This window comes from Ursus maritimus, unplaced genomic scaffold (assembly GCF_017311325.1).
Source record: "Ursus maritimus isolate PB19 unplaced genomic scaffold, ASM1731132v1 scaffold_11, whole genome shotgun sequence".
Taxonomy (NCBI): domain Eukaryota; kingdom Metazoa; phylum Chordata; class Mammalia; order Carnivora; family Ursidae; genus Ursus; species Ursus maritimus.
This window is the reverse complement of record NW_024423453.1, coordinates 68,726,370-68,739,344: the sequence shown is the minus strand read 5'-3', so window position 1 is coordinate 68,739,344 and position 12,975 is coordinate 68,726,370. Positions and strand designations below refer to the sequence as shown.

Sequence of the window (12,975 nt, the reverse complement as noted above, 5' to 3'; positions counted from 1 at the left end):
TTCAAAAATGCTTGGATTAGATAAATAAAGTTAGCAGCCATCATGTCACAGATGATATTTAAAACCGTGAGGTTAGGTGAGAACTGCTTTGTTAGTGACTATATATAAAAACAGGTGATAAGAGTTGAGCCCTGGGAATCTGGAATATTTAAACACTGAAAAGAGAAGAAGGATCCAATAAAAGCAACTAAGAAGAAGCGCTGAATAAGCACAAAGTTGATCCATGGTATACCATGAGCTAAACTCTTCAAAAGGTAGAAGCTATTGTGTCAAATACTGCTAAAAGGTCAAGTTAGTGGGGATTGAGAAATGACCACTGGATTTAGCAAGGTGCAGCTCCTCAGTAGCATTGATGAGAAGTATTTTGTTGAGTGAAGGATAAAAAATTTGATTGAAGCAGTTTCAAGAGCAAATGGGGGTAGAGGAATTGCAGACAAACTGCACACTCATCTTTTAAGAAGATGTGTTATTAAAAGAAGTCAAGAATGGGATAGAAGCTGGGTGGAGGAGACAGTGATCTAAAAGGAGACAGTGATCTAAAAGATCTAAAAGGAGGAGACAGTGATCTAAAAGACAGTGATCTAAAAACATCTTTTAAAAAATGGACAAAAATGACAACATATTTGCAAATATACAATTCAGATGATGGAGTAGCAAAAGAGAACAATCACCAGAGTGATGACATTGGATGGGGAAGAAGAAATGGAATCCAACATATTAATGGTGGCTGGACCTTACAGGCATGGGCAGTCTATCCATAGACTAGAACTAGTCTATATTGGCACACATTTTGGAAGTGTGGTAGATGTGATCATAGAAGGTGAGATTTCTTCCTTCTGGTGATTTCTCTGTTTCTTAATGAAATAGAAAGCATGGTGATCAACTAAAGTAAATAAAGGAAGATTTGAGATTTGAGGAGAGGAAAGAGAATATAAAATAGTCAACTAAGAAAATTGGCGAGGGGCGCCTGGTTGGTGCAGTCGTTAAGTGTCTGCCTTCGGCTCAGGGCATGATCCTGGTGTTCTGGGATCGAGCCCCACATCGGGCTTCTCCGCTAGGAGCCTGCTTCTTCCTCTCCCACTCCCCCTGCTTGTGTTCCCTCTCTCGCTGGCTGTCTCTCTCTCTGTCACATAAATAAAAAATCTTAAAAAAAATTGGCGAGTAAATGAACCATGGAATGTAAGATTGCCTTTCAGCACAGATTCATTTAATATTCATACTGTCCCATGAGATACATGCTATTATGCCCAATGGCCATTTTATAGATGAGAAAACAGAAGTACAGAAATATTTCATACTTTTTCCAAAGCCACAGAGTTAAAAAGTAGCAGGCAATTTACCTTTTGAGGTTTTAAAGCCAAGTGAATCTTAATGCTAATACCAATGACAAACTATTGAAGCATTTTCAACAGGCCCATGACATGTTCAGATTTGTATTTTGAGAAGATCACACATGTTGCAGTAAAATCAAAGAGAGTCTATAGGAACTTGGACTATGACGGAGGCAGAAAAGTTGGAGAAAAGAGGTCAGGATATTTTTTAGAAGGTAAAATAAACATACTTCGTAATGGGATGATTATGAGAGATATCAATGATGACTACTGGGTTTCAGACTTGCAATGTGGAATGGAAAATTGACATCATTAATGAAGGCAGAGAACAAGTTTTGCACCTTCTAAATTTGCAGGGGCTTTGAGCCCTTCCAATAAAGATGTTGAGTAGAGAGCTGGCTGTAAAGGTTTATAACTCAGGTGGCTAGAAGTATAAATGTGAGGCATAGTAGAGAGATGATAATTAAACTATAACTGAAGATGAGATGGCTTTGGAGCAAGCATACAGTTGGAGGAAAAAAGGTATAGCATAATACCTTCAAACTCCAAAATTTAAAGGTTGGATAAAAGAATATATGCCCACAAATAGCCAGAGAGCTAGGAAAATGTTAGGAAGACTGTGTCAAGGGAGCTAAATAGAATATTTCAAGGGAGGAGTTATGGTGCCAAATGTTGTTAAGAGGGAAAATAACATAAAGAACCAAAATATCCATTGGATATAGAAATTATGAAATTATTGGCAAGATCAGTCAGTTATATCAGCAGAAGAATGAAGGCAGATGCCAGAGTACAATGTGTTAGAATGAGCTGGAGGGGAGAAGACTGCCACAAGAAGTAAAGATGAACTTTGTGAAAAGTTTAACTGAGAAAGGAATGAAAAATAAGGTGATGGCAGGGGTCTGTGGAATATAGGATTAAGGGTAGGATTTTTTGAAAGGGAGAGACTTGAACTTATTTAAATGTCAAAAGAAAACTTCTAGTTATCATAGATTTTTTTCAGTTCATGAGATTAGAGGTATAATCAATAATGTGAGGTGGGGGGAAGACAGAATACCAAACACAGAGAAGGGATGGTATTGGCAAAGGGTATCTTCTAAAATAGTAAGAGATCACAGACATACAGATAGTCTTATACAGGTTCTTTGCACATTTGCCTATTAATGTTTTATTTTTTGTATTGATTTGAAAGAGTTCTATATTATGATATTTACCTTTACCTTTTATTGTATATATTGCATACATTTCTGGAGTTTGTCTTTTAATTTAAATTTATATGTGATTTATGGCATAAATATGTTTTCTTTTTTTATTATTGTGTTCAGTTAGCCAGCATATAGTACATAATTATTTTTCGATGTAGTGTTCAATGATTCATTAGTTGTGTGTAACACCCAGTGCTCATCACAACCCATGCCCTCCTTATACCCATCACCTGGTTACCTCATCTCCCCACCCCCTTCTGCTCTGTAACCCTCAGTTTGATTTCATAAATAAGTCTGGATTAAGGTGGTCAAAAGTGCAAACTTACTGTTTATAAGATAAAGATAAGATAAATACATACTAGGGATATAATCTAAAACATGATAATTATAGTGAACACTGCTGTATGGTATATTTGAAAATTAAGAGAGTAGATCCTAAGGGTTCTCATCATAAAATAAATCATTTTCTTTCACTCTTTTTTTTTATCTGTAGGAAATGATGGATTTTAACTAAATTTATTGTGATATGACTTAACGATATGAGTACGTCATCGTGCCATGTACCTTAAACTTACACAGTGCGATATGTCAGACCTCAATAAAACTTCTGGGGGAAATCAAGTTATTTTCTCTTGCCTCAGGACTTTGGGTTCTTTTATCGGGGTGGGGGTTGAGGGTGGAGGTGGAATATGGATGAATATCTTGTGTTTTTTTACAGCTTTTGAAAGGCTATGATGCCCATGCCCCACATGGCACAGACTTTTATTTAGCTAGAAAAAAAAATAAGTTCTCAATATTTCTATCTAATTTTTATGAAATTTTCCTTTATAGTTTCTACATATGGCGTTCTTCACATGCACTTTCTTAAACCTAAGTTTCTATAAACATTCTTCAATATTTTTTCTAAGACACACATGATTTTTTTCACTTTTGAATTTTTAGTACACCTAGAATTATATTTATATCAGGCATGAAGTAGGGATCTCTGCCCAGCCCACCTCCACCACAGCACGTCAGTGGTGCCTTCAATTAGTACATGATGTCCACCCTCCAGGCTTTACCCTCAAGCACCTCACAGGTGATGCAACACAAGCAAGGAACGCTTCCTTATGCTAGATCAAAACCGCCTATCCACCTGTTAGGTTCTTCCACCCTGCTGTGGAAGCAAGGGCAGGGAGCCACACACATCTTTTCTCAAGCACCTGTGCCCCTTCTTCCACCAGAATCATTCAGGATGTTTCCCAGGAGTTTGCTTTTCATGATCGTACTCATGTCTCAGATTAAAGGTATGTCTTAATCTTTTTATCAGGGTTTTCTTACAAGGCTATGAGGTAATGTCTCTTTAGTCACGGAGTTTAAGTGACAAATGATAAAAAACATTAAAACGCATTGATGATTTTGCTGAGGACATAGCATAGGACTTGGACTAGTTATGGCTAATATTGAGATTCTATGATTCTATGAATTACTTAAGCGGTCTTACACACTCTGATTTACAGTGAGGAGGAGGAAGGAGTGGACATTTTTTAATATCTGCAGTATAGAGACACTGCACTAGCCATTAGCCACTGTGTACATTAGCCTTGTACAATCTTAAGTTATTATCTCCACTTTATAGATAAAGAAATTGAGAATAATATCTTCCGATCAGAGAGAATAGATACAGTATTTATGGCCATACTGCTAATAAACTGGTGAAACTTTGACTCAAATAATAGCAGACTCTGAAAATCTTATGGTCTTGCTTCTTTATCACTCTTCAATGAGGTAAGCAGGGCTCATTCACAAGTGGATGACCACCACTTGTGAAGACTATTTAGCACTGATTCAGGAGTACCTAAATCCTTTTTACAAGGGAGAGCCTTGTATTTAGCTAGGAGAGTTACGATTTCAAATGCAAATGTCCCTGGGAGATAAAATCAATCAGTAATTTACACTGAAACAATCCCTTCCAGTAAAGGCTTTGACGTGTGGCAGAACCCAGAAACAGGCAGGATGAGATTAAGATGAAGAAGGTGGTGACTGCAGAACAAAGTGAAAAGATGGAAGAACCTAAAAGATCTATTTTTTTTTACCTGTTTTCCAATTTTGCTTATATTTTCCTAATTTGGAAATATCAGTCTCAATTTCCTTACCTGTTAAGTGGGGGTACTACTTCATAGTGGTGTTGTACACGGCTGCTAGTTGGGAGCAAGTGAACTCTGTGAGAATAATTCTTATCCAGTCACTGTGTGTGAATGCTAATGCTGGATGTATTTTCCCCCTTAAACATTTCCTTTCAGAAAAGATAATCCTCGGAGTAGAAGGTCAAGAAGTGGTTTATCCTAAAAGGCTACCTCTGATGCAGAAGCGAGATGTTTGGCACATCCATGATTATGACATACCGGTACATGTTTTGATTTAATAAATATGATTTATTACTTTCACAGGATATATAGAAAGCAACCTCTGGCTCCAATCAGAAGTGAACAAGAGAGGAGTCTTGATTTTTCTGAGAACTCCCTCTCAGTTTCCAGCATGCACTTGGGGTAGGGGGGAGGTTGGGGAGGATGCAACATTTTGATGGCTTAAGAAACAAAATGGGGTAAAATTTGGATTTTAGAGAGTGCCATTTAAAATTTTCTAAAACATGAGGATTTCCACTAACAGCTTTCCAGGCTGATTTAAGGCAACCTCATTTGTTCTCAGCTGGTGCCTATGGAATATAACCTCTGAGCATTTTGCTTTCCCAGTGATGTAATATGCAGGTTTACTTGCTTTACAGATTCAGCAGCAAAGTTGGACAACTTTCACAGGAACACATTTGGCCTGTTGCTTAGAATAGTGCTTATTCAGGTGTTAAAATGTAAACATTTACAATTTTATTTTCAAAAGAAACAAATGTTTATTCAGACAATATGTAATACATATAATGGGAAATAAGCTTCAAAATAGTAATTTTCAATTCCCACTACTATAGAAGACATTCAAGGTCTTACATATTTATTACCAGGCACTTGCATTGTGGGCCTGAACTTTCTAACTTGGTCCATGGAGAATACTGACTGTCACTTTGCCCCAGCACTCTTTGAGAGGGCAAACTTTTCCTAATGCAACTACTTTTCTTCCCTCCACCACTAAGGGAGACAGCCTTCCAGGCTTTCATTTGTTAGGTTCCTCAGTCATAAGCAAGACACATTTCAGCTTCCCAAATGATCCCACTAAGATGTCTTTCCCATGGTTTAAGATAATGAAAAAGCAGCTCTTCATCTGTTGCCATTTGGAGATAATGTCTAACCATTTTTCTGTAATAATCTCCTTATAAATAATGTTTTCTCTTGATCTCCAATTCCTTTATCCTTTATTCCTTCTTAAACCTTTTATTAATATAACATTGCATGTCAACTATACTTCAATTTAAAAAAGCTTTTATTGGTTGAAGTTTGGTACTCATCTAAGAGGGCAGAACAAGCCCTCTATCACCATTGTGCAAATCAAGACAACAATCCCATTATAAATATACAAGATAGGCCTGGACTGGGGCAGGAGATACACAAGATGAGTTTGAAGCATCTTATACTACTGGAAAGTAAGGAAATTCTCAAGCAAACAAACAACCCAAACTTGCATTGATGGGAGTATGTCAAAAGAACATAGGAGCCAAATGAAGGAGCTCCCGATAGTCAAAGAAGGGACAATTTGAGCAACAAAATTAATAATGTAGTTTTGGACTTTAATAAAGTATAAATTAATATCTGTGAACTCATACTGGTATAAATAAATAATTGAATAAATAAATAAATGGGGAGAATAGATAAATCTCCCATATATAAGAATTAAAAAATTGATGTAGACACTCCCCTTCCCAGGAGGTGGAGCATAACTCCATACCCTTTAAGTATGGCCTGTGCATAGACCCTTCCAAAGAATAGAGTGTGGAACGGGGGGACACAGTATAAACTTAGAGTGGAGAAAGGCTGACAAATGCTACCTCAGCCAGGTGATAAAGGTAATCAATAATCATCATCAGTAATAAATCATGTTGATAGTATGTACTCTTAATATGATGTGATAAAAACGGCACTTTATTTTGTTGTTTTCTCTCAAATCTCCACAATTCCAGGGTAGGAATGAGAAAAATATTGGAAAAACCTTAATTAAGGAGCAACCTATAAAATACTTGATCAGTACTCCTCAAAACTGTCAAGGCTGTCAAAAAATAAGGGAAGTCTGAGAAACCGTCATAGAGTAGAAGAGTCTAAGGAGGCATGACAACTATGGTAACGTAATGTGGTGTCCCGGATGGGATCCTAAGACAGTGAAAGGACAGTAGACAAAAACTAAGGAAATCTGGATAAGTGTACACTTTAATTGATAATGTCAATCTTGGTTCATGAGCTGTGATGAGTACACCGTAAGATGTTAACAATGTGGAACCCTGGGTTGTGGCATACACAGGAATGCTCTGCATTATCTTTCCAACTTTTCTCTAAATCTAAAATGATTCTAAATAAGCTCAAATTTTAAAATAAAATAAAATAAAATTCTAAAATAAAACACAAAGTTAAAAATTCTGTTTATATAAGAACAATATTAATGACAAGATTAACAAGAATGTCATATTTGACAATATTAACAATAGTGTCTGAATATTAGCTAATATGAAACCCATAATCACACATTCAAATTTTACAAAGTCCCATTATACCACTTTGTTATTCACACACACCTGCATGTTCATCATGTTGTAAACGGGATTCAACCTTTCTTACCTGAGTAAGTACCTGGTTCTTGCCTGCCAACTGTATTTATAATGAAGTCCCAATTTTATGTTAAACTTGCAATAAAAAAAAAAATGCCCTAATACACAGCTCACATTCAGCAAACACAAAACTCCCCTCTCCCTCCCTCAAAGTTGTCCCTCTTCAGAAGACCCTCCTTTCAATAGCATAGTTTAAACAAATCAGAAGACTGAGGGTATTTTTTTTTTTGAGAGAGAGATGTAGAGAGAGAGAGGTGGGGGGGGAGAGAGAGAATTCTAAGCAGGCTCCATGCCTAGTGCAGAGCCAAACATGGGGCTCAATCTCACAACTCTAGATCATGACCTGAGCCGAAGTCAAGAGTGGGATGCTGAACTGACTGAGCCACCCAGGTGCCTCCTAAGGGAATTCTTTACTCCTCTCTTTTGCCTCCCCCACCAAAAAAAATCACAAACTTTGTGCATTCTAACATGTAAATATCCTTTGAAATTATCTACTCTCCCTTTTTCCTGCTGCCACTCCCCTGCCCAAGTGACCTATATCCCATCAACAGCCTTTAAATGCTTTTCCTGCCTACAGTTGTGATTTTTGCTAATCCATTATCTGTAATAAGTAAGCCATTTAAAATACCATACCTACTTCTGCATTTTTTTGCCTAAATCTTTTTCTTCTCCTTGGTCTTAGGATAAGATCCAAATCTTCTTAAGTGGCTAACTAGTCTGTACATGATTTGTCTCCTTCTTGCCTTTTCATTTCTCATATTTATTCAACTTACCCTTGATTCTCCAGCTACCTTGAACTTTTCTGGGTTTCTCAAACATGTCAAGCTCCTTCTCACCTCAGGGCCCTTGCATGCTCTGTTCTCTGCCTCTGATTCCTCCCTCACACAGTCACTGCATTTCTCCTATTATGATACTTATAATACTCAATTACATTTACTTGATTTTCTTCTTTGCCAAGCTGTGGTTTCCATAGGGGCAGTGACCTCTATCATGTGCACCATTGTATTTTCCAAAGTATCACTGTGCCTGAAATAATAGCTATTGAATACATGAGTGAATAATAAACTAAAGAAATGTGCTAGATAAATGACCAGTAACTATGAATCCTTAAATTATAAATAATTCTTATAAATCACAAGGAAATAAAATACCACAAAAGAAAATATTTAAAGGACATAAGTTAGGAATTCATATACAAATATGTAAATAACAAAATAAACTAAATGAAAGAAAAATATCACTTCCAAAGGTTATTAAAGAAAAGTTTGTCACAATAAGTTATCATTTCATTAATGTTAATATCTAAGGCAAGAAAATAAGAACCACTATAAATTTTTAGTGAAATTCTAATTTTGTGCTTCCTTTCTTCAGAGTTATCTTGCAGCATTTATCAAACATTTTTTTCCATGTTGCCAACAAAGGAATGATGTCTAACTATAGTGAATACCCAAGTCAAATTTCTGGTCTGGGTATAGGTTAAATAAATTCACATTGTGATTTTCAGCCATAAAACACATACTATAAAAGAACATTTATTGGAATAGGAAAATGGTCATGGTCATGATTTATTTTTATGTGAGAAAGTAGACTATAAAACAGTACACCCCAAACTGTTAGCGATACATAAACAAAAGATCTGTGGGTGAGGGGCAGAACTGCAAGGACACAACAACTTGTTATCTCTGGTTGAGGAGAGAATATATATATTTTCATTTCATTTCATTTTATAACTAGAAAAAATACCCATCAAAAAATGTAATTAAAAAATAACTTACAAGCAAAATCCTCCATATATTGCCTCTCATAAATTCAGCCTAATCTATATTTATCATTTTGCCTGGCTGGACTGCTGGACCGCTGGGTATACTGATAAAGTCTAATTTCTCCCTGCACCCACCCCACTCCCCACCCTAACACACACTAAATGAGCACACATTTAAGTCACATGATGGATATTGTTTTGCAGGAAACATATGAAGAAGAATTGTTGTATGAACTAAAGCTAACTAGAAAAACCTTAATACTACACCTTTTAAGATCAAGGTAAGTTCTATTATAATTCAATACCTTATAGATTTATTGGTCTGTATTATCCCAGTTTTTGTAAAAACTGCCAGTGAAGTGAATTCATCAAGTTACTGTTACCTATATATAGACTGAATTCCTACTCTTCTAATATAAGCCCATCACATTTCAACATTTGAACAACAATTAGAGATGCTGCTCTTCAGGTCCTGAGTTACCCTCTATTTGGGGTACTTGGAGCCTTTGAGTTTCATATACTCACTCTAAAAAGAGAGTTAATACATTACTTCTTTGTGAGTCAGTAGAACAAAGGAAATTTGAAAAACATGGTTTTTAGAGTGACTGCTAAGTTATTTAAAATAAGTATCAAACCAAGTTCTTCTGGAGAATAAACTAAGAACGGGGAAGAATTTACTTCATCAAGCTACCTTGTGTCAGCTGAATAATTCTAACTCCTTTAATTTCTTCAATTAGCTTTCTCCACAATCTCTGTGCTGTTATTGCTGAATTTCTATAATTTTCCTTTGACCATTCCTAAAATCATAAAGAATTGTCAAATGTTAAGAAAAGTGGAAGGATAACTCTATTGAAGAATTGAGACTCTGGCCTATTAGCTAAAAACAGCAACAAAAAATATAAAACAAACATCCTTTCTTCTACTCTCGAGTTGCCTGTTGGACAAATGTGCAGAAATATAATTAATCAAATAACATAATTATATTGATAATTTATTCAGACTCTGCATACATTCTCAGAATGGAAGAGGGATAACATCTATTGAGCAATTTCCATGTGCCTTTTCTCAAAGTTCTCTCTTAGTTCCCACAATATCATATGAAGCAGATGTTGTTTTACTTCTATTTTACTGAGGAAGAATCATAGATTCACTGAAGTAAAAACTTGTCAGGGTCACAATGCAGATGATGGTGCTGATTCTCTAACTCAGATCTGCCTGCTTACAAAATTACCCCATGCTGCCTATACCTCAAGTAGCCAATCTTATTATATTAGCTATCGTTTAATTCTGTTAATCAGCCTGGAGTGGTATATTATAGAATTGTAGACATACAAAGCAGTTTGATCTGATATTGATACCTCTGATGGACAACATTACCCTTGTCCCCTCAGCAACATGAAGAAAGTGAATTTAGCACATACAATGGAGCCTCCCATTGTGAATATTATTTATTCAGATGTTTTCATATCTTATGGTTAACAAACAAACTTTCAATGATTCATTAGTAAGCATATCACCAAGTGCTCATCATATCACATGCCCTCTTTAATGCCCATCACCAAGTTACCCCATCTCCCCCACCCACTTCCACTTCTGCAACCTTCAGTTTGTTTCCAAGTCAAGAGTCTCGTGTGTTTTGTCTCCCTCTCTGATTTCTTTCCATTCAGTTTCCCCCCCACCCCTATTGTCCTCTGCACTATTCCTTATGTTCTGCATATGAGTGAAACCATATGATAATTATCTTACTCTGATTGACTTATTTCACTCAGCGTAATACCCTCCAGTTCCATCCACATTGATGTAAACGGTGGGTATTCATCCTTTCTGAAGGCTGAGTAATATTGCATTGTGTATATATACCAATCTTCTTTACCCATTCATCTATCAATGGACATCTCGGCTCTTTCCACAGTTTGGCTATTGTGGACATGGCTGCCATGAATATTGGGGTGCAGGTGCCCCTTTGGATCACTACATTTGTATCTTTGGGGTAAATTCCTAGTAGCACAATTGCTGGGTGGTAGGGTAGCTCTATTTTTTACTTCCTGAGGAACTTCCTCACTGTTTTCCAGAGTGGCTGTACCAGCTTGCATTCCCACCAATTGTGTAAGAAGGTTTCCCTTTCTCCTCAACCTCACCAACATTTGTTGTCTTCTGTCTTGTTAATTGTAGACTTTCCGACTGGTGCGAGGCAGTAGCTCATTGTGGTTTTGATTTGTATTTCCCTGATGCCAAGTGATGCGGAGTATTTTTCATGTGTCTGTTGGCCATTTGTATGTCTTCTTTGGAGAAATGTCTGTTCATTTCTTCTGCCCATTTCTTGACTGGGTTATTTGTTTTTTTGGGTGTTGAATTAGGATAAGTTCTTTATAGATCTTGGATACTAGCCCTTTAACTAATATGTCATTTGCAAATATCTTCTCTGTTTCTGTAGGTTGTCTTTCAGTTTTGTTGACTGTTTTCTTTGCTGTGCAGAAGCTTTTCATCTAGATGAAGTCCCAATACTTCAATTTTGCTTTTGTTTCCCTTGTCTTTGGAGACGTGTCTAGCAAAAAGTTGCTGCAGCGAGGTAAAAGAGGTTGCTGTCTGTGTTCTCCTCTAGGATTTTAATGGATTCCTGTCTCACATTGAGGTCTTTCATCCATTTTGAGTTTATCTTTGTGCATGGTGTAAGGAAATGGTCTAGTTTCACCCTTCTACATGTGGTTGTCCATTTTTGCCAGCACCATCTATTGAAGAGACTGTCCTTTTTCCATTGGATATTCTTTCCTGCTTTGTCAAAGATTAGTTGACCATAGAGTTGAGGGTCCATTTCTGTGTTCTCTATTCTATCCCACTGATCTATGTGTCTGTTTTTGTAGCAGTACCATACTGTCTTGATGATTACGGCTTTGTAATAGAGCTTGAAGTCCAGCATTGTGATGCCACCAGCTTTGGTTTTCTTTTTCAACATTCCTCTGGCTATTTGGGGTCTTTTCTGGTTCCAATCAAATTTTAGGCTTATTTGTTCCAGCTCTGTGAAAAATGTCAATGGCATTTTGATAGAGATTGCATTGAATGTGTAGATTGCTCAGGGTAGAATAGACATTTTAACAATATTTATTCTTCCAATACATGAGCATGGAGTGTTTTTCCATTTCTTTGTGTCTTCCTCAATTTCTTTCATAAGTGTTCTGTAGTTTTTAGAGTCCTTTACCTTCATAGTCCTTTATGTTTCTGGTTAGGTTTATTCCTCCGTGTCTTATGGTTTTTGGTGCAATTGTGAATGGAATTAATTCCTTAATTTCTCTTTCTTCTGTCTCATTGTATAGAAATCCAACTGATTTCTGTGCATTGATTTTATATCCTGTCATGTTGCTGAATTCCTTTATGAATTCTAGATTTTGGGGTGGAGTCTTTTGGGTTTTCCACATAGAGTATCACGTCATCTGCAAAGAGTAAGATTTTTACTTCTTCTTTGCTGCAACACCGCCTGTGGAGCCACAGCATGATTCGGGGGAAGGATGAGGCATAGACAGGTTAGCTTGTGAAAGAGAGCATGGGTGCAGGGGACGACTGCCAGGCGCGCCACCGCCAAGAGTGCGATCTCCCTGAACAGCTGCAACCTCATGTATTTATTGGCAATAAACAATCAAAGACAATCAAGGGGATGATCTGTATCACATCCTAGTGAATAGTAGTGCATCACGGGGAAGGTCACGGGATTAGATGATGTAACGTTCAGCAAGTGAGGCCTATTCTTAAACATCTTCCTATGGACCCCATGGGCCATTGTCAAAAGCAATCAAGCTTTGGCTGGGGCAGCGTTCTTCCCCTTAGCGGACCAGGCATTCCACTTATTATCTGAGGGCAGCGTTCCACCCTGAGTGAGCTGGGTGTTCCCAGTTGCTGTGTAACCTGGGCATTCCTGACGTCTATACAAGCCAGGCGTTCCCGACT

At 37.1% G+C, this 12,975-nt stretch overlaps 1 protein-coding gene across 1 annotated transcript in view; it reads left to right on the top strand.

Moving 5' to 3' along the window:
• The first annotated feature begins 678 nt into the window (after positions 1-678).
• The window catches only part of ADAM7 (ADAM metallopeptidase domain 7), a 106,804-nt gene continuing 94,507 nt past the window's right edge, over positions 679-12,975 (top strand). Inside the window, exons 1-4 of the mRNA XM_040625774.1 lie at positions 679-820; positions 3,757-3,819; positions 4,816-4,919; positions 9,241-9,317. Of these exons, the coding sequence (XP_040481708.1) occupies positions 679-820; positions 3,757-3,819; positions 4,816-4,919; positions 9,241-9,317 (386 nt within the window). The remainder of the gene's footprint in view (positions 821-3,756; positions 3,820-4,815; positions 4,920-9,240; positions 9,318-12,975) is intronic.